Here is a 24,574-nt window from a genome sequence, read left to right on the forward strand (position 1 = left end):
AAAATATTATCATAATAAACAAACATATCAAACATATTAGTATTTCCAAAAATCAGAAATTACATTTCCCGCTATTAATAAGTATAGCTGTCTCTCCTTTCTTAACTGGGGCGATCTTGCAAGGTCGCTAGAAAAGCCATCTGCTGGGTGATACTGCCCTCTACTGGATTATACGTGCAATGCATGCGTCAGATCATATACTTGAGGGTTTTAATGGGGAAAAACATTATACTCATGAAATAGAGGGCTCCAAATGTCTTGTATTTAATATGATACATTTGCCGTTATAAGGTTAATGCTATTTAGGCCGTGATTCAGAGACCAACCAGATGGAACAGTGAACATAGGTGAAACCCAATACCTGTTCGTTAGTTCAATCGTTAGTTCAAAGTAATATATACAGTGATCTCCTGCGATCATCAATTTTTTGAGGTGGAGCCTACGAGCAAAAGCAATTTTACACCAAATTAATTTCCTTCCCACCTTGTCGTCCTGGGTGTCGGGCTGCAGCAGACTGTGTTGCTGGATGGCCATTGGGGGAGGAAGAGGGACGGCGTCAGCCCCCTCCTCACCCTCCTCCTCTCCGCAGCTCTGCATGCCTGATGAGGAGGACTTGGAGAGCGTTCCACTGCTCAGTCCTTCATTACGCATGCGCTGGTGAGGGGGAAAAAAAAATCATCAGAAACAGTATAGAAACAGAAAGGTCTTCTTTTTGGTTTATTAAAGGCGCGTCAAAATTAGTGTGTTCATTTTGAGTTCATTTAAAAATTCTTTAACACCACACATTTTTTTAATGCGCGATTAATAACCACCCCAGCTTGGAAAGCCTGTGCTGGGGGAATTTCAGTCGCAACTCAGCAGACACGTCCACGTCAAAATTTAGCAGTAATACATTTAATAATAATGCATATATTTGTGGAGACTGGGGTCAAGTTGTATTTTATAATTTGAAAAATGTGAGAATTTCACAAGTAACTTCATGTTAAAGATTAGATAGCCCTTAATATGAAAAGAAAAATGTACTAATCAATATCACACTCATTATTTACAGTACAGTAAATCTGTTTAATTCGAACTAAATTTTTTGAATTATTATGAAAATACTGTATCAATGACTAAAATATGCATCCATATTTCTATTAGTTAATTTTTTTCCACTTTTAAGTTAACAAGAGTCTGAAACTTAGAAAATAAAATTATTGTACATTTTATTGTACATTTAGAACTGGTAAAAAAATGTTGCGATTAATCACGAGTTAATATTGAAGTCATGCGATTAATTACGATGAAGCCGCCTGACACCCCTAGTTTCGTACCTCCTCCAGCGTCTCATCCTGTGGCGTGGCGGCGCTGTCGTCAGAGTCCTTCTGAGGGCCTTGCATAACATCCAGGTTCTTCCGGGGGCCTTCACGGTTCTTTTTGTGCTTGTGGGCCAACTTTTTGACATGACCGTCCGCCTTGCCAGAACTGAGTCGCCGCACTGGGCTGGTCAGCCACTTCCTCAATGTGTTCCCCGGACGCTTGGGGCCCGGTGAGCTGTGTGGCCCCAAGGTTTGGCTGGAGCCCGGCTGCAGCGTGTCGTTGCTGGATACAGACAAGGTATCTAAAGATGATGGGAAAAAAAGGAAGAGCTCTGTTACGGGAAAGTCTGCATGACAATTTAAGAGACAATTTGCATTGTAACAGAAAATGAACTCAATACTGAGAAAGAAATTAAGTGAGGACAGCAATCTCTTTATATGAACATCTGGTAGCCCTTTGTTTAGTTAAAAAAAAACACAAACATTGAAATAACTTAAAACTGATGAGACTGGAATTTGCTCAAATTGATATTGATAAGCCACAATGCTACTGGGACAACATTCTTGTGACAATTGTGGGTTTGCCATTATTGTTGTTTGAAAAAAACAGAGGGTAAAATGGATGCAATGTCTGCTTCCGTTATTTCCAAAACCACTAGAGGAGGCATTTATGAAATAAGCATTGCTTAATACGGACAAAAATAAATTTCTGGTTGGTCTGGATGGTTGGATCAATACAATGCTCATTTCTAAGATGAAGCTGAACTTAATGACATATTTCTCTCTTGGCATATGAAGATCTCAAGTTGCAAAAGTGTTTACGGGGGTTGACGCTGACTCAGAGACGACGCCTACAACATTGTTTAAATGGTTTGCGTCATGTGGCATTTCAAGTTGTTAAACATCTTCAATAGCCACTGAGGATGCGAAGATTGTAAGATATGGATGCTTTGCAGGAGCTTTCGGTGTAATATTCCGTGTCCAACCAGATGCATCGGTCAAGGAATTGGCCGTTTGATACAGGCTTGTGAGTCTCCTTGAAGAGGGTGCGAGTGGAAATGCTACCTTCCTTAATTGGACCCGACTTTAACACAACCTTTCAAAGTTCAACTTGTATAAGCCCTACGCCTGTAATGAATTTAGCTAGATGTGAAGGTTGCAGTCATCCTGCCTCTTAACTCATTCACTGCCATTGACGGCTATAGACGTCACAAATTCATTTGAACTATTTCTATTTTTTTTTCTCCCACTTTTGGTAACAAGAGTATGAAAACATAGAAAAAACGTATTGTACGTTTAAAACAGATATAAAATTTGTGATTAATTATGAGTTAACTATTGAAGCCATGCGATTAATTACAATTTAAAAAAATTATATATTTTTTAAAATTGTAATTAATTAAAAAAAATACAAAAAAAAGAGAGAGCAATGATGATGACATGTCAAATCGGTAAAATTACCAAATGAACAATACTGAGCTCTCCAGAAAAAAATAAATTAAAAATAAATTATCATCTGATGCCCATAATTTTTACATATTTTCTTTTTTGTTGGATTACTTAATTATTTAAACTCAAGATTAATCACAATTTTATATCTGTTCTATATGAACAATACGTTTTTTTCTAGGTTTTCATACTCTTGTTAAAAGTGGAAAAAAATATGAAACTAATAGAAATAGTTCAAATACATTTTTGACGTCTATTGCTGTCAATAGCAGTGAATGAGTTAATTTAAACGTGGGAATATGTGACAAGGACTTTGGACTGAGATGATTGTTGTTATGCTAGCCATGACAATTCACTAATATTGCAATGCCTAACTGCACCATGTAACTTTGTTTTTCAATTAGTCAAATTATAACTTCTGACGAATCACCAACTAGTTGAATGGTACCTTTGTCATGGCACTAAGCAACTTTGAGGACAGTGGCAGGAACTCTGCCACATAAAAAACTACAAATGTGTTGACTGTTTCACAGCATAGCACTTCCCTCTTTCCTCATCCATTCCGAACTCGATTTGAACGGCTGCATGATTACTTGTCATGGCAGATGCTGCAAAACAACCGAAGAAATGAAAAGTTCTGTCTGAGGAGACAGAAAAAAAGAAAAGAAAAAGGAAAAAGACGGCTATCCGGATAAAAGGACAGTCAAGGATCAACATTGGCTTTCACTCGCTGACGAGGAGGAATTCGCTTGTCCTCATAGGAATTGTGGTCTTCCCTCAGGCAAAACATGACGTTTTTTTGTCTATATGGCGCAGACATGACAAAAACGAAAAGTGCTTAAGTTTTGCTTTAATAATATCTACTAGTTACAGTATATAGGATAGGCTCCTACTAAACAGTGACTCTAATGAGCACAAGCGGCATAGAACATCGCCGAATGGGTATTTTCAGTTTTAGTCTTCATCGGCACGATCACCTATTGTAGGCTGTGTTAAGATGATTCACAAGGCCAGTGTATTTAACGTTGGCCTCGAAGAACGTTATCTAACAAATGACAACTCATTCTTACGTGCACATTTTTACACAAGAAGTCTGAGACACAAAAGGTAAAAGTTACTCTGATTGTCACTTTTCGCATTGTTGCCAGAAAAAGCTCAGATTTCATGTTCCGCCCCAAACGGTTTGGAATAGTGAGAACAAATTCTTATTTTATTCTTAAATTAAAAACATTTAAGTTTGACTTAAGAAATGAATGAACATTTCAGCTTTAATTTCCAGTATTTTATTAACATCTGGATCTGATAAACAACTTAAGACAGCAAATTTTGTTTCAACCCAGCCATTTTCCATGTGAGCAAATGGATTGAAACATGACTTATTGCCCAATCCTATTGTGTTCTATTATATTAATTAGATCACATAGATGTCATCATTTTGGGTAAGTGCAAGTGTGCCAAGTTGCTTAACTCATTAGCTCCCCAAAACATATAAAAGCGTTCTATTTTAAATATTACCATGGTTCCCAAAAACATATTTATATGTTTTTCATGTTTTTTTTTTAATGCTAGAGCAGGGGTGGCCAAGTTCGGTCCTCGAGAGCCACTATCCAGCCCGTTTTCCATGTCTTCCTCCTTCAGCGCAGCTGATTCTAATGATCAGCTCATCAGCAAGCTTTGCAGAAGCCTGACAACGATCCTGATCCTGAATCAGGTGTGTTAGTGGAGAGAAACATGGAAAACAGGCTGGATAGTGGCTCTCGAGGACCGAACTTGGCCACCCCTGTGCTAGAGCATGAGGAAGGCTTTGATGCAGCCTCTGAACCGAAGAGAACGCTTAAAGCAATGGTAGTTATAACAAAAACGGATCAACCAGGGCCATGTTGAAAAAGGCTCTTTTCCTCACTGTTTTAAATAGATTTGTGAATAATGATGAAACTTAGATAAATTCTAATGCTAATTACTGCAAAACGGAAACAGATACAAATATACTTTTTTTCCACTCTTGGCATTCTCACCTATGGGAACTCCTTCATTACTGTTGGAAAAGCATTTCAGGTGACGACTCTTGAAGCTCAAGAGTGTGCAAACAAATCATCAGAGCAAGTGACTATTTTGAAGAAACTACCATATATAACATGCTTTCAATTATATCACCTTTTTTTTTTAAAGTACATAACTTCACATGTGTTCATTAATAGTTTTGATGCCTTCAGTCATTCAGAATCTACAATGTAAATAGTCATGAAAATAAAGAAAATGCGTTGCATAAGGTTTCTCCAAACTTTTGGCCTGTACTATATGTTAAGAGGAGTCTAAATAGGTAAAACATCAGTGTTGACACATCATTGCCAAAGGAAGGGGGGGGGGGGGGGTGGACCCTGGAGACACACACATAGAGGTCTAGATCTTTGCCCTTTGCTGTGTTTAGGGTCTTATGACACACTAAAAAAAAGTTGGCTCGGACCAGTGCAAAGGAGTCTATATTCCCATCAATATTTGTTTACTTATTTACAGTACACACATACATAAGTAATAAGTAAGTACAGTGTGATGTCTTTCAGGAAATTGTCATCCATTCTGCTGGGGAAAAAAACCCTATGCCAAATTGCATTCATGTTTGCGTTTGAGAATAAGGGTTGATGGTTGTAATTAAAGTGTCCACATCTTTGCAGGAACATGCCTGGAATTCCACAAGTGTCACCAATGGAGCATTTTTAGTGTGATCTATTCATCCCCCGGAGATGTGGTAGAAACACAAACATTAGTCAGCGCAGGGTGGAGGCAAGCTTTTTACAAATAGAGGAACACAGAGTGGGGAAGTTGCGCTGGGTTCGTCTGGCTCTCTCTCCAGAAATGAGGACAATGCCGAGAACTTCTGGCCACCACGAGCCACATTTAGGAAGGGTGTGGAGTTGGCATGCTAGATACGGGAGTGGACCTAGCAATCGTATAACATGACATTTTTAGACCAAAAGTCCCCAAGAAGCATGTGATTTTTTTTCCTTCAGCATTCTGATCAATTCCACTGACAGAGATTACATATTTCTTCATATTAAAAAATGTACAACAAAAAGATCAATAAAACAACTAGCTCTAGAGCTTATAAACAAGGATTTCTTCTCTTCTATGAATTTGATTGACTTTATTACACACAGCATGCCAAATGTATTAGACAAAGGCACCTTACCCAGGTCAAGCAACCAGAACCTGCAGTTATGAGATTGTCCTTCTTGTGTTGACTCCATGGGGCAAAAAGGGTACAGAGACACTAAAGACTGGATTCCATGGTCCATGTCAGTCAAATATCAAGCCTCAGAAAATCCTTCTTAAACAATCCCTTTAAAGCATCTCTGCATCGAACAACTAAAACACCATGTGGCTAACGATAAAAGCTTTTCCTCCTTGAATATGCGGACTGAGCATGTAAGAAGTCCAGAGTGAGGAGGAAAAAAGTCAAATGCAGCATGAGAGTTTCTCCATCCCGCCCTCTCTCTCTCCCTCCCTCACGAGTGGGTTGCTATAAGGACAGTGGGCAAGCCTCCACTGTACGTGTTCCAAGGGAACGTCTGGCTCCATGCTGTGCATCTGCCGTATTACCCTTTGTTGGCGCGCCCACTCAGTTTGAGGGGGCGGGTGCAAGTTATACACCATGCCTTGAAACAAATATAGATCCGGTTATGAAATGCACGCTAAAGTGTGCTTCATCGTCTTTAACGATCTATTGTGTGCACCTCGGATACACAAAGGAGTTTTTTGTTGTTGTCACTTTACACAAAGTTCTTTTTGTCAAAATGCATTTCCATTCGAAAACTACCCGAGTTCATTTCTTTGATAAAAGAACAAATGCCAGGAATTGATCAACTTCTCCAATCAATTGAAGAGGATTGTAAAGATTAGAACAGCAGTTGCGCAACTCTATGAAAAACACTGACTGTATGCATTCTGTCATCTAATAATCAGAGATTCAATTATAAGTCAAGACGATCAGCTTCCATCTTCAAAGCATAGCAAGTAAAAGGACTCCCTTTGTTTTTCAGACCTCTATTGACTTTTAACATTAACGACTGCTTCCAGGAATAGGTGAGATTTTCTCCTCTGATCCCTTGAAACTCATCCCGCTCGTATAATTTGGTACGAATTGTCTTCCTTGGTGGTCAGCAAACACAAAGGAACGATAAAGTACGGAAGACCTTTTGTCATCCTTGTCTAGTTCATCCGCCACGCCTGAGCCAGCAACTCTTTTCAGCATTCCTGCTGACCACATAAAACATACAAACAGTAGAAACAAAGAAATGAAAGCTAAAAACAAGAGCTTGTGCTAATAAAAAACAAAGATGAGAAGCTGCTAGAAGATAAGCAGTCTCACCTTCCCGGGCCGCATAAGCTAAAAACCCAAGCTGTGACTTGCAATATCATTTCTTAGATAAACAAGAGTCTCATCACATGAAAGTGCCAACACAATATTTGTCAGCCATATTGCCATAGAAACAAGCTGCCTTGCACTCACCCACACTTTAAGATTAAAGAAACGCTTTAATGGTTCGATCTGTGAATATTGATGCTCGCCTTTAACATGGTGCAGATTCATGAGAGATGACGTACAAGAATGTTTAGGCTCAGTGACCTTTCAAACAATAAACAACGGTTTCCATTTCCATCAGGCATTACTTTTCGGGACTGTTCACCTTATTTTACAGTTCCATTTTCAACAGTACAGCTGATATATGGGGTGTCTTTTTGTTATGCCGTTTGGGAAGATCTAGACACAAAATGCAACAGGGGTGTTAAAAGTAGGGCCATTGGGCCAGAACGGGCCCCTTCAGGGTCCAGACTGGCCCATGGGAAAGAGAATAGGGTACTATTACTGCTATTTTTCAAGCAATGGAATTTTTACTAAGTTTGTCCACTGGCGGGCATATTCACAACCACTTACCAGTTAAATAATGATCTGGAATTGGCTGCTACTCACTATGTGATACATGATAGTGATAACTCTTGTAAAAGCGAAAAAATGTTAAGTTGCTATTATTAACTCTTTGACTGCCAAAAACATTAAATAACGTTTAGTAAAATCCTATGGAGGAGTGCCAAAGACGTTAAAAGACGTTTGTTTCAAAACAGAGGTGAAACTAACCATTTTCTATTGTTGATTACTCAAAAACGGAATAAGGTAGAAACAAACTTTTTTTTCTGATGAAAGATGAGAGTCCAATCTTTCATTTGGTAGTATGTGTGTTTCCATAGTCCAAACACATAATTTTCTGTGGACCTTGAAAGATCAGTCAAAAGATCAGTCAAAATGCTTAAATCGGCTGGCACCCACGGCATCCCTTTTCTGAAAACGTCTGGCAGTCAAAGAGTTAACCCTCTTAAAAAAAAAAAAAACTACTAAAAAGGAAAATACAAATAAAATATTTGATTGAAAAAAGAAAGAAAAAGGTTTCCTTTGAGCTATCAATTTTAGGATCCAAAAAAACCCCTCATCTGACCACGAAGGATGACCGATCTTATTCATCTTGAGATGAGACCACAATCCCTACTTGGAAATCTCCGGCAAGAAATCTTAATGTCTCCTCTTTTAAGTTTTTTTCTTAAGACTTGAAAAAAGCCAAACACAACACAAAACAAAGACTACTGGTCATTCTACTCTGTTGTCTGTAATTTTTTTCTAGCAAACTGATTTATTTTATTTTTTTGGATGATGCAGCTTTCACTATCCGGCCTCCTCATCTCAGAGTGTGAACAGGGATTACCGTTCCAACCTGTATCAAAGATAGCTGAACTGAACTTTTCCGCTTGGTAAAAACGTGGCTGTATGCAGCTGTTGAGGAAACGTGGAAATCTATGTGTGGCATGATTTGAATAGAGGGATTTTAAATAAAAATACACACTAGCGAAACTACATGACAAGCAGTCAGATGAACTACACTCTTAAATCTTTTCAAGATTCGGTTTCATTTAGGATTATGAACATGAAAGTGATGCTTGGTTGGTGATACTATGGCATGAAAAATATAATCTCCCCACCAAAATACATTTTCCAATTTAAATCAATATTTCCTCCTTTTGTTTATACATAAAAAAAGCAAATCACAATGACAGCTTGATATATATATATTTTTTTCAAAATATTTTTTTTGCCTTCGTAGATTTTTTTAAGCATAAAGTTCCATATATATTAACATGATTATGCAAGTAAATATTTGTTTCTTTACAGACAATAAATGTTTACTCTTGGAAAAAGGTCCAATTAGTCAAAACAAGTACATGAGTCTTGATAAATGAACAACTGTTAATAAATGAATATTTTCAGTCAACAGCAAGTAACAAAATGGCTGCCCCCTGAGAAAATGGATAAAAAAAACAATGTGTGGATATTGATGATTTATTCATATTCCACAAATGCAATATTAATCAAAATACCGTGTTTAGAGCAGTGGTGCTGCATAAAACATTTTATTGAAAGAAAACTAACTAACTTCACCATTTACACAACGCTTTAAAAAAATGCTCTGTGAGAGACCCGCATTAAATGTCACAGTGCGCTGAAATGAGCCAGATGCTCTGAAATACAGAATTGAAAGGAGTTTTGTCATATGTGACGTGGCATGACTCCTTTTTGTGATTGGCTCCAGTTCATACATAGATTTTTATACATTACATTATATTATTAAAAATTCAAGATCAAGTATAAAAGCCTTGTCCTACCTTTGTGGTTGAAGAGCCCTTCCATCTCCATGGACGACCTGGAGTGCGCGATACACAGCATGGAGCAGGGAACGATGCCCTCCTGGGCCGGAGAGCGGTCGGTGGTCCGGACCAGGCACCAGTCTGGCTTATCGTGGAGTCGCTCCAGAACCTCCACCGTCTGGCCTCGTCGCACTGTCAGCTCACCGCTGCTGCCACCGTTGCTGCCCACAAAGTCATGGATGACCACGGTCAGCTCGCAACCACCCGACAGCTGAAACAGAAAATACATTTTCACTTCTTAACAGTAAATTAAGGCAACCAAAGTACTTTTTTTAAAAAAAAAATGTTGTTTAGGATCCGTAGGCCTATTTCTAATTTATATATACATATTAACGTGGAAGCTTGTGTAATCATTTTAAGATTCTGTACTCATAAAATAGGGACATGCTTGAATTAAGTAAATGACAAATATTTGACTGTTAAATTAATATCAATCTGATCATAGTGTCAATCGGTCATTCATCTTTATTGTTGTCTTTGTAGAGGTGCCGGTTTTGGATTGGACTAGGTATGCCTTATAACAAGTTCATACAATAAAATTGCATACATAAGTAGCAGAAAAAGTCATTAACACGTCACATGCGTTTCAGTCTTTTTAAATGAATGTTTCCATTTTGATTTTCAACATACCCTTTGGTAGTGTGGTAAAGCCAGCGAGCTGAGAAGTTGAGAAACTGGATGTGCGATTCTTTCCTCCAATTTCTCCATTGTTTTCCACTCCCTCATTGTGAGAAAAGCTCCAAAAGTTTTCTAAACTCTGACAGCAATCAGACTGCACAACCCACTACGACTGCCTTTATACCACCCCAAGCCTCACACGATAAAGTCGGCAAAGAAAAAAACCCTTTATTCAACCTCCACTGGGAAAAAATAGAGCAGTAAGTCAATCAATTCTTGATCCACCGTCAACGCAGTCCACTTTAATGGTCAGCAGAAGAATCCATCAAAGCCTTCTTGAAAGTCCTACTAATAGCAGTTCGGCAACATACATAAACCCGAAACTCAGGGGTTGTCTGCAATCTCTTTTTTAGAAGCCAAGCGGTAGAGTGAAAGCGGTGAGAACTTAAAAGGGTTCTTTCCTGTCTGGCATAGAGGCGAGCATCCTCTGTGAGTGGGAGGCTGAAGCAGCTGACAAGTCAGTCACTAAAGCGGATGCGCACAGGAACACGAGCCCTCGCATGCAAAAAAAAAAAAAATACACAAACACACCAGTGTCACCGCCTCCTGAATGAGAGGTTTCACACAGAATCCTCACAGCGAGTCCGAGATATAAAGAAGCATTCAAACCTAGGAAATTGACCGGGAATATTTATTTGCAAGTGGTATTGTGCTCATTTAAAAGATGCATTCACGAATCCTCAATGGAATGAACACTTATACAATAATTTGTGTCCTTACAAGCTACTGAAAAATGCAATGAGCGTTTCTATTTAAGTCTTGCCGTTCTTGTTACAGTGAGGACAAAAAAAGCTTGGCTTTGCTTTACAATCAGTGCGTCTTAAAAGTATAGAAATCTTACTTTGCGGTAGTGTGTGTGTGCTTGTTAGCTTTGCTCATACTGAGCGTAGGAGGACGGGCCTTCTGTGGTGCTATTACCAGATATAACCAGTGCCGACTGTCCCTGCTTCCAGTGAATCTCTCTTACACAAACACGCACGCAAACACACACCCACTGTATCAAGTCAGATGGACCGTCACGCAACGCTTCTGAAGGAAACGCGTTGAAGAGAGATAGTTGCATGTCCAAAGGCTGCAGTCGTCACGTGCAATAACAAGTGAACGCAGTGGGCGTCAGAAAATTTAAAAAAAACGTTCCTTTTGTATGCTTAATAATATTCACTAAAACCAGGGAAATCTTGGTTGAACAAATCAGAACCGGATTTAACATTTTAAGAAAAGAAAAAAAAATGAAGGTCCAAAAGTTAAACAAGAATGAAAAGTTAGGAGTATAAAAAGTTACTTGAAGAGAATCATAATCATCAAAGCAGCCATGCATGGAGACACTTTTTTAGTTTTCTATAAACATAACATGCATGATTTTGGAATGTGTGAGGAAGCAGGACTACCTGGAGAAAATCCACACAAGCCCAGCAAGAACATGCAAACTCCACACAAAAGGCCCCTGCCGAGTTTCAAACCCCAAACCGCAAAAAAATTGCAAGGCAGACGTGCTAACCACTCTTTCCCCACTCTACCCGAGAGCAGACGATTTCTATTTCTACGGTTTTCTAGTGAGAAAATAATGAATGCATTGGATTTACATTATTCCCTATGGGGAACTTAATGTGAAATCTGAGCAAAGTGAAAATTTGGAAAGTCTTCTGGAATGGGAGCCACACTTTGCCTATTTAAATTATTATTATTATTTTTTTAAATAAATAAACATTATATATATATATATATACATGTTTTACTTAAAAACTTAAAAAATAGAAGAAGTTTTCCACGAAAAATTGGGAGTAAATTGGGGGTTGGGGGGTCATTTAAAAAAAAATATTAAAAATAATACTTTTAAAGAAAATCAGCAAAGATGCCAATTTGTGTGTGCCAAACTGCTACTATGCATAAACTTTAATTTTAAGTTGTAATATCACCATTCACCACTAGATGGAAGACATGGCTTAGTTAAGGTTATATTGGGTCGTATACATCCCTATACTAAAACATGAGTAGGGCTAATAACTTTACAGATTTGGGATGATAATGCAGGACAAACATAGTTAATAAGTAATGCAATTTTGAGGGAGTTGATTTTTGAGAAAACATTTCCAAATTAATTCTTGCACTTAATGGTGAATTGCTGTTTAGCAGTTTTGTGCTGTCTTTGAATTGTAACATTTAAGCAAGAAAGCCCTTTGCACTAGAAAGAAATATATATACAGTATATATAAAACAGCAGATGGTTAGTTTTTCCCTCCTTTTCGTTCAACCCCTTTCTTGTTGTTTTAGAATAGTTGATATTTTATTTGTGCATAGAAAAATGTATTATGAAGCATTGAAAGCACATATTTTGCAGGTATTTTAATTGACCATCCCTATTCTAGTGCATTCTCTTTTCGGGCCCGTGTACTCTTGATTGCCATCATCACGTGAATTAGAATGGCTCCCTCTGGAGAAATGTTTAAAATCTTGACACTTTCACATTAGGTTAACAATAAATAATATGCAACTAGTCTTTTGCTCTGCCTTACATCAGGGTTTTGGCCTGTTTTATTGCCGCTTTTCTGTTTTTGCAAGGTGGTGTGCCATGAGATTTTGCTAATGTCAAAAGTTGGGAAACAGTGTAGTATACAAGTGTGAGTGTGTGCGTTCCTCTACCTTATCACTGTCCAGTGTGTTCTGGGACGTTCTTGAGGCAATTGAGATGGTGTCAGGTTGACTGCTAGCATCTCCTTGACTGTCTAGCTCTTCTCCATCTCTGCAGGTGGTCAAACAGTTTGGACATAATGTCAGTCTAAGTATAGTGTTCATTTTCGATGGAGTGGCATTGTTTGATTCAAACGCAGCCCAGCTGTGTTAACTGGACGCCACGAGAGAATAGACTTGCTCTTTTAGTGAGCGCTGTCAAGACGAACACAACAAACAAGTGATGCTCTGTTGGCTTACCGTCTGCCTTTATGTTTGGCGGTGGAGGCTTTGGGGATGTGAATGGGCTCCTTCAGAGCACCGCGCAGATGGACCGTTCGCTCCTGAATGACCTCACGAATGTGTTTGATCCAGTCCTGCTTGTTTTCGATGCTTGAAGCCTGGAATAAAAAAACGCCACGTTGACTTTGTCATTATGCACAACATCCAAAACTGTAAAAGTCAGCAATTTGTAGATGAGAATGAGAATGAAAAGCATGATGACATAAACTCATTCACTGCCATTGACGCCTGTAAACGTAAAAAAATCATTTAAACTATTTTTATTAGTTTAACATTTTTTCCACTTTAGTTAACAAGAATATGAAAACCTAGACATTAAAAAAAAATATTTAAAAAAAAAGAAAGAAAAAATTATTAACTCTTTGACTGCCAAAAACGTTAAATAACGTTTAGTAAAATCCTATGGAGGAGTGCCAAAGACGTTAAAAGACGTTTGTTTCAAAACAGAGGTGAAACTAACCATTTTCTATTGTTGATTACTCAAAAACGGAATAAGGTAGAAACAAACTTTTTTTTCTGATGAAAGATGAGAGTTCAATGTTTAATTTGGTAGTATGTGTGTTTCCATAGTCCAAACACATAATTTTCTGTGGACCTTGAAAGATCAGTCAAAAGATCAGTCAAAATGCTTAAATCGGCTGGCACCCACGGCATCCCTTTTCTGAAAACGTCTGGCAGTCAAAGAGTTAAAAATGAGGGGCGTAATTGTAATTAATCGCATGACTTCAATAGTTAACTCACGATTAATCACATATGTTATATCTGTTCTAAATGTACAATATTTTTTTTCTAGGTTTTCATACTGTTGTTAACAAAAGTGGAAAAAATGTTAAACTAATAGAAATAGTTCAAATTAATTTTTGACGTCTATAGCCGTCAATGGCTGTAAATGAGTTCAACATAAAGTGGATTTTAGGGGTTAAAAAAACGAACAAGCTTTTTTTTTTTTCTGGACCACGTGCGCTTTGTTGTTGTGATTAAGGCGCAATGATGTAATGATGATGATCTCGTCTGCTAACTTCCACACTTCAGAATATTGCCAGCATCTAATTTCTCTGTCAGTGACGCAGCCTGCTCCCTCCTTCACTTTGACACCGGCAGCGCCAAGGCTGCAGTGATGACACATTACATAAGGAACAGAATTGGATGGTCATCACAAATTACATAGTGGGACACAGATACAGACAGACCTCTTGTCACATAGTCCCACGTTTAAATTAACTTATTCACTGCCATTGACAGCAATAGACATCAACAATTAATTTGAACTATTTCTATTAGTTTAACATTTTTTTCCATTTTTGTTAACAAGAGTATGAAAGCCTAGAATTTTATTTTTTGTACATTTAGAAAAGATTTAAAATTTGTGATTAATCGTGAGTTAACTAGTGAAGTCATGCGATTAATTGCGATTGCAAAGTGAAATCTCCTGACACCCATAATTTTTTATTAATCTTTACTTAAAAATAAATAAATATATATATATATATATTTTTATTTTTTTTATTTTTTTTTAAAGAAAAGATAATTAAAAATTAGGGGCATCAGGCGATTAAGATTTGTAATCGTAATTAATCGCAAGACTTCACTAGTTAACTCACGATTAATCGCAAATTTTATATCTGTTCTAATACAATAAAAACAAATCTAGGTATTCATACTCTTGTTAACAAAAGTGGGAAAAATGTTAAACTAATAGAAATAGTTCAAATGAATTTTTGACATCTATAGCCTTCGATGGCAGTGAATGAGTTAAAAATCAAAACATACAGTGGTTTAGGAAAATGAGTTTAAACGAGAAAAAAAAAAGAGTCAAAACCTCAGCTTGGCGTGACTGGTGAAAACGTTATTTGTATTAGTGTGGTATGTAAATTGCATGATATCTTGATTCACATTTATTAAACTTTTTTTGTACATAACTAACTAATGTGGTATCTTGTAACATTAAGCTTTTGTTACATTTATTTTTTTTATTTAAAGAAATTGTGTGTCTGTCAATATTTTAAGTTTTAAGTTTGAGTATTTTGTACAGAATGAATTTGAAAAAACTACATTATTTTTTGTATACACGTAATACCTTCAAAAGCTAATTTTTCCACTTGCTGTTGACTGAAGATGACATCACCTGTGCTGAGGAAACAGGTATCGGCCAATCATGGCTCAGTTTGCTGACCAAACCCAGAAAACAGGTGAGCCGTGATTGTCCGTTACCTACTTCCTCATCACAGGTGATGTCATCTTCAGTCGACACCAAGTGGAATTTTTTTAGAGGGATTAATTGTATACAAAAAATAATGTAGTTATCAAATTCATTCAGGACATAATTTTTACTGCTGAAAACGGCTCAATGAGTCAAGTATTCCTTTAATATCTGGGTTGGGTGTAATTTAATGAATAAAAAATGCAGTATGTAGAAAATTATTCTCACTGCATACGAGCTGCATAGTTTGTCACTCATCTGATCCACCAATAGTGATGCTAAAATGTCAGAGTGAAACCAAAGCGAGGAGCAGAAAGCACACCACCACCTAGTGGCGGTGTAGGGGATGGACTAGGCAAACAGTTGCTCATGACATTGTGATTTCATGAGAATTTAGTATGGAATGGCAAAAACATGTCAATCACAATATGTTCAACAATTTGTTGCTAATTAAAGTGACAGTATGCTCATACTGTTTAGTATGACACAAATCCCATAAAACAGACCTAATCAATATATTTGTGATTGTGAAGAGTTGTTCAAATGCTCATTTTAATAGTACTAGAATTTTTTATTATATTTTATGTGTTAAGTGTTTTCTTTATACTGCACCTTGAGCACAATTTTGTTGTCCGAGGTCGGGGTTCTGCCTACCCACAGGGCAAATTTACAAGGGTCCCCCTCCACGTGCTCTGTCACTCCGAGCTCCAACGTCTGTGGATGTGAACGCCACACATAATACATATAAAAGCTTGCAATAACACAACAACATACTCCAAGCCTAAAGTACTCACAAACAGCTTGCTCTTGTAAAGGTATTTGCTATGTCCGTTTGAGTCTTTCACGTCTTTACTGAAAACCAGCGACATCTCAAAGAGGAAGAGATGGCGGTCACGGCCCTTCCGGATCAAAGTTTTGGGATCCCAAACCTGGAAGGACTCCTGAAGAATCAGTTCTCCTTGGGAGTCAATGTTCCCGTCAAACCCTGAGGTAACATGGAAAAAGGCTTTAATTGTGTGTGTGTGTGTGTGTGTACAAATACGTGGGTGGCAAGTTGAATGCTGAGTCACAGTTGAACAATTTGTGTTGAATGGCAGTGATGACATTTCAGTGACAAAAAGATCAATTTGTGACAATAGACCTTGATATGCTCTTTAGCCTTTTCACACTGCACTCAGCAGATGACAGTGTACTGTAAACTAACTCATTGATTGTGTATGTGCTGCTGCGAAATGAAGCATGGTGGCATGCGAAAAGGTTTTTACTGCGGACGTATCCGAATGGGACAAGTGATGGCGGAGTGATTTCACAGCAAGATATTTTGTAAGAGTTAGTTGTAAGACAAATGACGTACTTTGATATGGTAAAGTAGACACAACGATGGACAAATATATCCAATTTAGCATTGCTAACAACAGAAACTTTAGCTTAAAATAAAATATAGTCAAGCCACACATCCCTCACTTCTCTTCTTCCTGCTACTTATTAGTAAAGCTAAGCGCTTTCCGTTGTAACTACTTAAAGAGGAAGTTCACCTTTAATCATTCTTGACAATAATATGTTATATGCGACCTCACTAGTGTAAACATGATATTCTGATTAATATACATTTTTGGAATATGAGTTATGAAGCAAAATCCAGCCGTTTTTATCCATCTCAAGGTTTGGCCATTTTGTTACGTGCTGTCGATTGATGATGACATCACAGTTGCTCAGGGCTCAGGCAACGACCAATCAGAGCTCACCTGTTTTCTGAAGTGTGGCTGTGATTGGTTGTTACCTGAGACCTGAGCAACATTGATGTCCTCTTCATTATTTTATTTTATTTATTTATTTTCCTTCTGGAGAGCTCAGTATTGTTCATTCGGCAATTTTAATTCATGTCCTCTTCAGACGACAGCAAGTGGCAAAATGGCCGACCCCTGAGATGGATAAAAACGGCTGGATTTTTCTGTTGCTGCCTACCCTCATATTCCACTACCGCTATATTAAACAGAACAACATATGTAGACTAGTGTGGCTGCATAGAACATATTATTGTAAAAAAAAAGAAAAAGGTGTTACTACCTGTCTGCTAGCTTAGCATCAGTGCCAAATATGGTCAACCTGCGCCCTGCTTCACTGTGAACACCCCATAAACCGGGTGCTGTGTGAAAACGGTTCAAAACGGAACTACTGTATGTAAGTGGAACACGAGTACAGTAAGAAATGTGTGCGTGTGTGTGCGTGTTTCAACCCACCATCCAGCATAGAGAGGTGCATGGCATCATTGGCTCTTTTGGGGACACTTAGCATCACCTCAAGACCATCCTTGATCTCTCCTTTTCCTTCCTCGCAGCATGTTAATAGCTCCTAAACACACAGACACACACAAACAACATAGATAAATATAGTTCATTATTATTATTAGTTAGCAACTTAGAGAAATGTGTTGTACTGCACCTTAAGAAGCAGTTGATACTTAGTAATTCTTTGGACTGGTTTAATCAAGTAAGATGAAATAGAGTTGGCAAGACGATGCCTTTGCTGGATTTCCTGTAAAACCAAAAAAACACCAATTTGTCAAGCATACGCAATCTTTGTGGAGTAATTTAAAGAATAAGAGAAACCAATGCGCAATTTATATTTTACTTACATCAAAATATGGTCCAGCATGCTCCAAGATGAGCTGCGTGGAGTCGGGCTTGTTCTTACAGTAGTTGACGTACATCTGAAATTTGTCGGCCTGAGGGGGAGAAACAACATAAACATTCAAAACAAGTAATCTTGGGATTTTTTTTTTTTTAAATGTAATAAAGTTTTTTGGTGTGCAAAATGTTACTTATGAAATAACTGCACTTGCTGTGCTTTAAAAAATATATTTTTTCAGGAGTAAAGAATAATGAGCACATCCCTACCTCAAATAACAACAAAAAAAAAATCATAATAAATTACATTGCTGCTCACAAAATGTACCAAGATGAGTGTTCAAATGCAAACCTATTTATGTCTGTTCCATTTTTTTTTTTTTTGCCGGGAGAAATCGTGGGACACGTCATCAGTAGAAAAACATTAACATAAGCGTGCCACACATGAATAAAAGTAAATGTCAAAAACCTAAAATAAAAGAAATGATGGAACAGTCGTCATTGTGCGCCATTTTATGTTACGCTCACCCAGGTGACGAAGCAATGACCCACATCCTCCGGAAGCTGCTCATATTTCTCCAACTCCTTCAAGAAGATGCTGTGCAGAAACAGACGCATTAATGTCGGATATTTTACCCTCTGTGAGTCTATAGTTGCTACTTTAGATGATCAACTAAAATCACTCTGCAGAATGCAAGACGTCAAAAATGATTGCTCAACTGACTTGTGATGAAACTCGTAGAGGTCTTGCATGTTCCCAAAGATGATGTGCTCCTTGTTGAGGATTCCTGGAGGAATCTCCTCCACACCACTGGTCATCTCCCATAGATACGTCTACATGTAAAAGTACAGCATATTAACATACATCCATGGATAATAAACAACAACAAAAAAAAAAGCATATTCTAAAAGAGCTTCCTTCCACTACTTATAAACGTGAAATAAATAATACAGATATATGCAGCACAACTGCACTTGAGCTCGTGATTTTTGTGTTGACGCAACCTTGTGCTTGTTTAGGTATTTGGTTCATCTTTCTGCGCCATGTTGAGCGTTCCGGCATACCGGGAGCATTTTTTTTTTTTTTACAGTGGTCTCGCGCACCTGACAGTTTGGTGGCTGAAAGTAAACAAAACTTTACACCTGTTGGAAGCACGTCTACGCATTGGCGCAGGTAGTGTAACACGTGTCACCTCCCTGGCCATCTTTATATCACCTGCCCATGGAGGTGTGCGGTTCCTTCTAAATGTACTTTCGACCTTCCACCATGTCAAGAAGTTTTAATTGGCAGTGAGAGTTCACGACCACAATGGTGTTAAACAGCCTTTTTAAAATGTGTCACGCTGCACCTGCTTGCACGGGTCTGTGGAAATACCTAAACTAAGTTTAGCATGCCCCTGTGCAGATTTACATCACACTTCATTCCAGGTTTGCACTGGGCATGAAAATAGAGCCCTTTATGGTAATGTGGCATAATTTATGTGTGCAAAAGTTAAGATGATGACTAAATTCCATTCACAAAATTAATACAGTCTGGTTGTGTGTCTGTCCATGTAGTTCAGATTAAACTTTAAAAACTCCCTGAAACCATGAAAAAATATGTTAAAGCTAGTGTCCGTGTGACTAAAATGGGAATTATTTTTTGCTGCAGTTCGTTTCAGTCCACATGGAGCACTGTGTGAAATGTTAAATACTCTAAAAAGCTTGTCAATATTGGAAACATAATTTAATTCTGAATAAAAGGAATCCGCTACTGCATCGTTACAACCCAAGATGTCTTAGTCTGTGACTTACATCCATGCACTCACGCAGATCTCTGACATAAGCTTTTTCTGTTTGGATCAGCTCAGCCATTATAAATCTAAAAAGACAAAGACATTTTTTTCATTTAGTTGACATACAAAAAAATCATATGATTATGTGGTTTTGTTGTCATCTGTGGTGAAACCAGTCATATCGTATACTGTTAAGTTAATTATTAGCAACCAGATTGTATGTGTAAGAAAAGACCACTTGAAACCATAGTTAACAAAATGATTGTCTTTTCTATATTAAAATATTGGCTTGGCCCTGGATTTGTGTCACTTACTCTTTCCTCCTCGCTGATTTCCTCTTCTCCTCATTGAGCTCATGAGCAGCATCTCTCAACTTGACCTCTGAACCTGGCGCGCTAGCTGGGATGATGTCCAGTTGTAGCTCTTTACTCTGAAAACACATCAGACAGTCGCCATTATGTTGTGCACAATGGCCATGGTCGCCTTTCACCGCACTGTCAATGTGTGCTGTGCATTCGCCTTCCCTTCGCACCAGCTTATTAAAACATGCTGGCGAAATATGTTCTTTGAATTCAATTGAAGATAACAACTGCCAGATTTTACAAATCGACTGGATCACAAATGTGTTAATATCACAAGAACAATAACACAATTGAAGAAAAACTCCTATGGAGGCCTCCATCTTACTTTCCTACTAGACATCCAACATTTATCGTTTTAAAAAAATCATCAACGCTCAACCCAAGGTCTTTTATGTATGACAATCACCCCCCACCCCCCATTGATATAATTATTGGTCAACACTCACTGCCTTGTTGGAGTCGGAGGAAATGCCGAGCGCCGATTCCAGGCAGGTCCTGTATTTGTCCATACGGAGAGAAAAGTCCCTGTAGCGTTTGTCCACCGAGGACACCCATTTCTTTATCTCCAGGGCATGGGCGTGGCCCTTGTCACAAAACCCATCAGCCAGCTGGATCAACAGCTTTACACGCTCTTTGGTTTGCTGTCAATAGCGGCACATTGAGGGAGGGAAAGGTAGATAACACATAGGGGGGAGAGCGAGAGAGGGAGAGTTGGGAATCAGTGATTGGCACACCAGCGTGTTCCCCAACACAATACCGGCGATACCTAAAATGGAAACAATACGACACAAAGAACGGGCCTCCCAGTTGAGCGCAGGAGTGTTCAAAGTGAACCTGACACATACTCACAGCATAAACAAGCACATTTGCAAAACAAAAACTACAACTCATACACTTTCCTGCTCCTGGAATAAAATCAATCGATAAGTAAAGGAACAAATGAACACCTTAGCTGTGATCTGGAAGTCTTCATGCTCTTTCAAAAGCTCCTGTGTGTGGTGAATGCTGGAGCCAGTGGATGTGTGTGTGGACAGGTAAAACTCCCCAGTGTCGTGGATCCACTCCAAGGCCTGTGCAAGCATACAATCAGTTATACAACAGGGAATCTAGTTACATCAATTTGACACCTCCTATTATGGTCATCCAACGAAATAGACATGGATACCTTTTTATAAGAACTTGTTTACAGTATGTACTTGAAAAATTGCTCAGCAATATCTCTACAGCTATTGTATTTGTGTGCACCTATGAAGTAAATCACACCAAATGACCATGTTGCGGTATGCCTGTAGTGTTAGCCAACCACCACGAGAGGGAGCCATTACATTACAAACAAATTGGTTTGAGCTTAAAGTTCAAGTTAGCTTTGTGAGATTTAGTAGTACAGAAGAAGATGATAATTGACATAAAAATGCAAACTCTGCTCATGTTTACATGTTCAATACTGCCCGAGTGGACAAAATAAGTGGTTCTCTTGCCTGTAATAAACTTAGAATGTGACGTTTCTGAACCATGTAATCATAGCTTTCTTTAAGACTGTCATTGTTACAATTGTCTGCCAGTTTACCCCACACTTCCTGGACAAGAAACACATTATTACTGAGATAAACAAACGCTGCATTTTTAAAAGAAAGACAAAACAAAACAAAAAAAGAACACATTTTTAATGCATCCCTTTCCCCTTAAACATTTTAGCCATCAAGTTAAGTCAAGCTGATTTGTATAGCCCTTAATAATTTTTTTTTTAAAAAGAGTCTCAAAGGGCTTCGCACAGTAGACAATAGTCACGCCATCCCCCTGATATGAACCGCACAAGAGGGCAAGGAAAAACTCAAATAACACCATCTGGGGAAAAACAAGAAACCTTTAGAAAAGACTGCAGATGTGGTGGGAATGCCCCTTGCAGGATGACCAGGCTGCAATAGATGCCGAGTGTTAATGAAAATGTTATGAAATTTCCCATGGGTGGGCATTTTTGTCTGATCTTGTAATTTCAACAGATCATTAATATACTTTTTGGCTCTCGACTTCTGAGACAACTGAGAGCCATGAAAATTACATAAAATTAATTAAATAGCCTAACTCATTATGAACTTATTTATTTGGGAAGAAGGGGTTTCAGTCTAGTCTCAATCTCTGAAAATTGGGGTGTTTCTCTCTCGCACCCATTCAGCATTTTTTGTAAGAGAACATTTCATGTAATATTCACACTTATTGGCTTATTGCACACCAGAGAAGCAAATTAATACATTTTGATTTTAAGAAGTGGAGATACTCTCTGCTGACCATGGTTAATTACATTTTAATTTAAGAAATGGAAGTTTCCTCCAAAATGGCCAGAGAGAAGCTGAAAGGGTAGAACAATTGAACAATACATTAAGATTAAAATGTAATTTCCATATGAATTCATTGGAGAATGACATCATACAATCGAGTTTTCTTTTCAATTAATTAAGACTGTAAAATGAGATCAGTATACTCACACACATTCAAAAGACAAATACACCAAAGCTCACCTGCTTGGCGCTGCGTTCAAACACTACATATTGCTGGCACTGATCCAGCCGCCGCTTTCTCATAGTCCAGAAGTGGAGCACCCTGTTCTCTCTCTGCAGCAACTCATTCAAGATGTCTAAAGAAAAAAACATGAACAAATAGGTTTGAGTTAATCAAACATCAACATCGGAATTCAAATTATTATCGTGAAAATAAAACAAAGAGGAAAAAGATGAGCATTGTGGAGATGTGGTAAATTACAAGATGAAGAGATGAAGGCAAATTGTGTCTCTTTTAACTCTCCACACCAAACTGCTTACAGAGCAAGCGGCAAACTTCTCTCCTTTGACTCTTTCAAGTCTCTCATCCCTTTAACCCAGTCCCTCCCCTTAAAGTGGAAGTCAACCTTCAACATTTCTTGACAATAATGTCATATGTGACCACACTAGTCTAAACATGACATTGTGATTAATATTACATTTGTGGAATATGAGTTAAGAAGCTAAATCCAGCCATTTTGATCCATTTTAGGGGGGGGGGGGGTGGGGCGGGGGGCATTTTGCCACTTGCTGTCGACCGAAGATGACATTAATGTTGCAGGCAACAACCGGTCAGAGCTCACCTGCTTTCTGAAGCTGGACTGTGATTGGTTGTGACATTAGACCTGAGCAACATTTTCAACATTTTCATCTTCTGTCGACAGCAAGTGGCAAAATGGCCGCCCCCCTAAAATGGATAAAAATGGCTGGATTTTGCTGCTTAACTCATATTTTACTAACGCAATATGAACCAGAATACCATATGTAGACTAGTGGGGCTGCATAGACATATTATAACCCCCCCCCCTTAAATGTATGTCTCTCTCGTGGCTCACAGAAAAAGAACTTTTCGCCCAAGGTGGTGCTAATCAAAATACAAATTTGCCAACCATTTCATTGGTTTACAACAACTATTCATTTATCTATTAAGAAAGGCTGCACTTACAAACGGACAATTAAAATGTCACTTCCAACATTCAGTATTTGTGTCTACTGTAATCCCCCCCCCCCCCAACTTTGAAAATCAGCATGAAAACTATTGTTCACATCCACTTACTTTTAACCTGAGTCTCCGGCGCTTTGACATGAGACAACATTCCAGGCATGTTAACACTGTTCCTGTGCAGGTACTTCAGGAAGACGTCAGCATTGCGTCGAGCCAGCGTGCAGGCCTGCAAGTAACCACGGAGACAACATTGAATTATTCTACTGTGACTACTAGCCGTGAATCTCAATGATAAGCATTTGCAGATGTTAGCAACATATTCGCATGGGGTGCTTTTTTCTATGACAGAGACGTCTCACCTTGAGAAAAGCCTCCTTCTGTTCCAGATGTTTGCTGACCATGGGGGTGACATGATCTGACTCGCTGTTGGGGCCCAATTTATCAGCACCACCACACCAGTCCTCTTCTCTCTTGTACTCCTGCTCCAGGCTTTCCAGCACGCTGCACACCTGAGATAGTCATGCAGAAAACAAATCCCCATAAATCTGAGTCTGCAGGCCCCACGGCTGCTTCACACAGAAAAATTCCCATTAAACAAATATGCGTGTACTGTAAATTAGCATCCAGTATCCCTTGCGCAGCCTAACACACAAATTCACCTGTTCAGAAGTCTTATAGAAGGCCACGGAAGCATTAACCAGCTTGAGTCTGTCCTCCATCTTCAGCATCAGCTGCTGCCAGTGGTCTGCCACCTTTGCATTAAATGTGCACAGGTAAGCGTGCTGTCAGTTAGCGTTTCAAAATGTTCCTCTATCAAAACGTGAGAGTGGGGAAAAACCTTCTCTGCACAGTCTCGGATCATGTCCATGTCGTAGTGGTTAGACTGAAGTAGACCTTCTGCCTTCTGCTGCACCTGAAGTGCACTCTGATGGGTTTTCTACATTGAGGGGGGAGAAAAACACCATTTATGGCATGGTGCAAA

General features: G+C 38.5%; 1 protein-coding gene across 4 annotated transcripts in view; it reads right to left on the bottom strand.

Moving 5' to 3' along the window:
* Positions 1-24,574, bottom strand: part of triob (trio Rho guanine nucleotide exchange factor b) — a 120,317-nt gene that overhangs the window by 28,029 nt on the left and 67,714 nt on the right. For all 4 annotated transcript variants that reach the window (XR_013295225.1, XR_013295224.1, XM_077574793.1 and 1 more), the window contains exons 19-39: positions 24,431-24,529; positions 24,252-24,344; positions 23,952-24,101; positions 23,704-23,818; positions 22,629-22,744; positions 21,060-21,182; positions 20,559-20,753; positions 20,065-20,180; positions 19,770-19,836; positions 18,700-18,809; positions 18,504-18,573; positions 17,984-18,073; positions 17,791-17,883; positions 17,589-17,700; positions 16,143-16,333; positions 15,961-16,062; positions 13,107-13,246; positions 12,819-12,918; positions 9,459-9,711; positions 1,317-1,603; positions 484-654 (exon numbers count right to left, since the gene is read on the bottom strand). Coding sequence is in view for 2 of the 4 variants with exons in the window: in XM_077574793.1 (XP_077430919.1) it covers positions 484-654; positions 1,317-1,603; positions 9,459-9,711; positions 12,819-12,918; positions 13,107-13,246; positions 15,961-16,062; positions 16,143-16,333; positions 17,589-17,700; positions 17,791-17,883; positions 17,984-18,073; positions 18,504-18,573; positions 18,700-18,809; positions 19,770-19,836; positions 20,065-20,180; positions 20,559-20,753; positions 21,060-21,182; positions 22,629-22,744; positions 23,704-23,818; positions 23,952-24,101; positions 24,252-24,344; positions 24,431-24,529 (2,793 nt within the window). In the remaining 2 variants the exon portion in view is untranslated. The remainder of the gene's footprint in view (positions 1-483; positions 655-1,316; positions 1,604-9,458; positions 9,712-12,818; positions 12,919-13,106; positions 13,247-15,960; positions 16,063-16,142; positions 16,334-17,588; positions 17,701-17,790; positions 17,884-17,983; positions 18,074-18,503; positions 18,574-18,699; positions 18,810-19,769; positions 19,837-20,064; positions 20,181-20,558; positions 20,754-21,059; positions 21,183-22,628; positions 22,745-23,703; positions 23,819-23,951; positions 24,102-24,251; positions 24,345-24,430; positions 24,530-24,574) is intronic.

This window comes from Vanacampus margaritifer, chromosome 9 (assembly GCF_051991255.1).
Source record: "Vanacampus margaritifer isolate UIUO_Vmar chromosome 9, RoL_Vmar_1.0, whole genome shotgun sequence".
NCBI classification, from domain to species: domain Eukaryota; kingdom Metazoa; phylum Chordata; class Actinopteri; order Syngnathiformes; family Syngnathidae; genus Vanacampus; species Vanacampus margaritifer.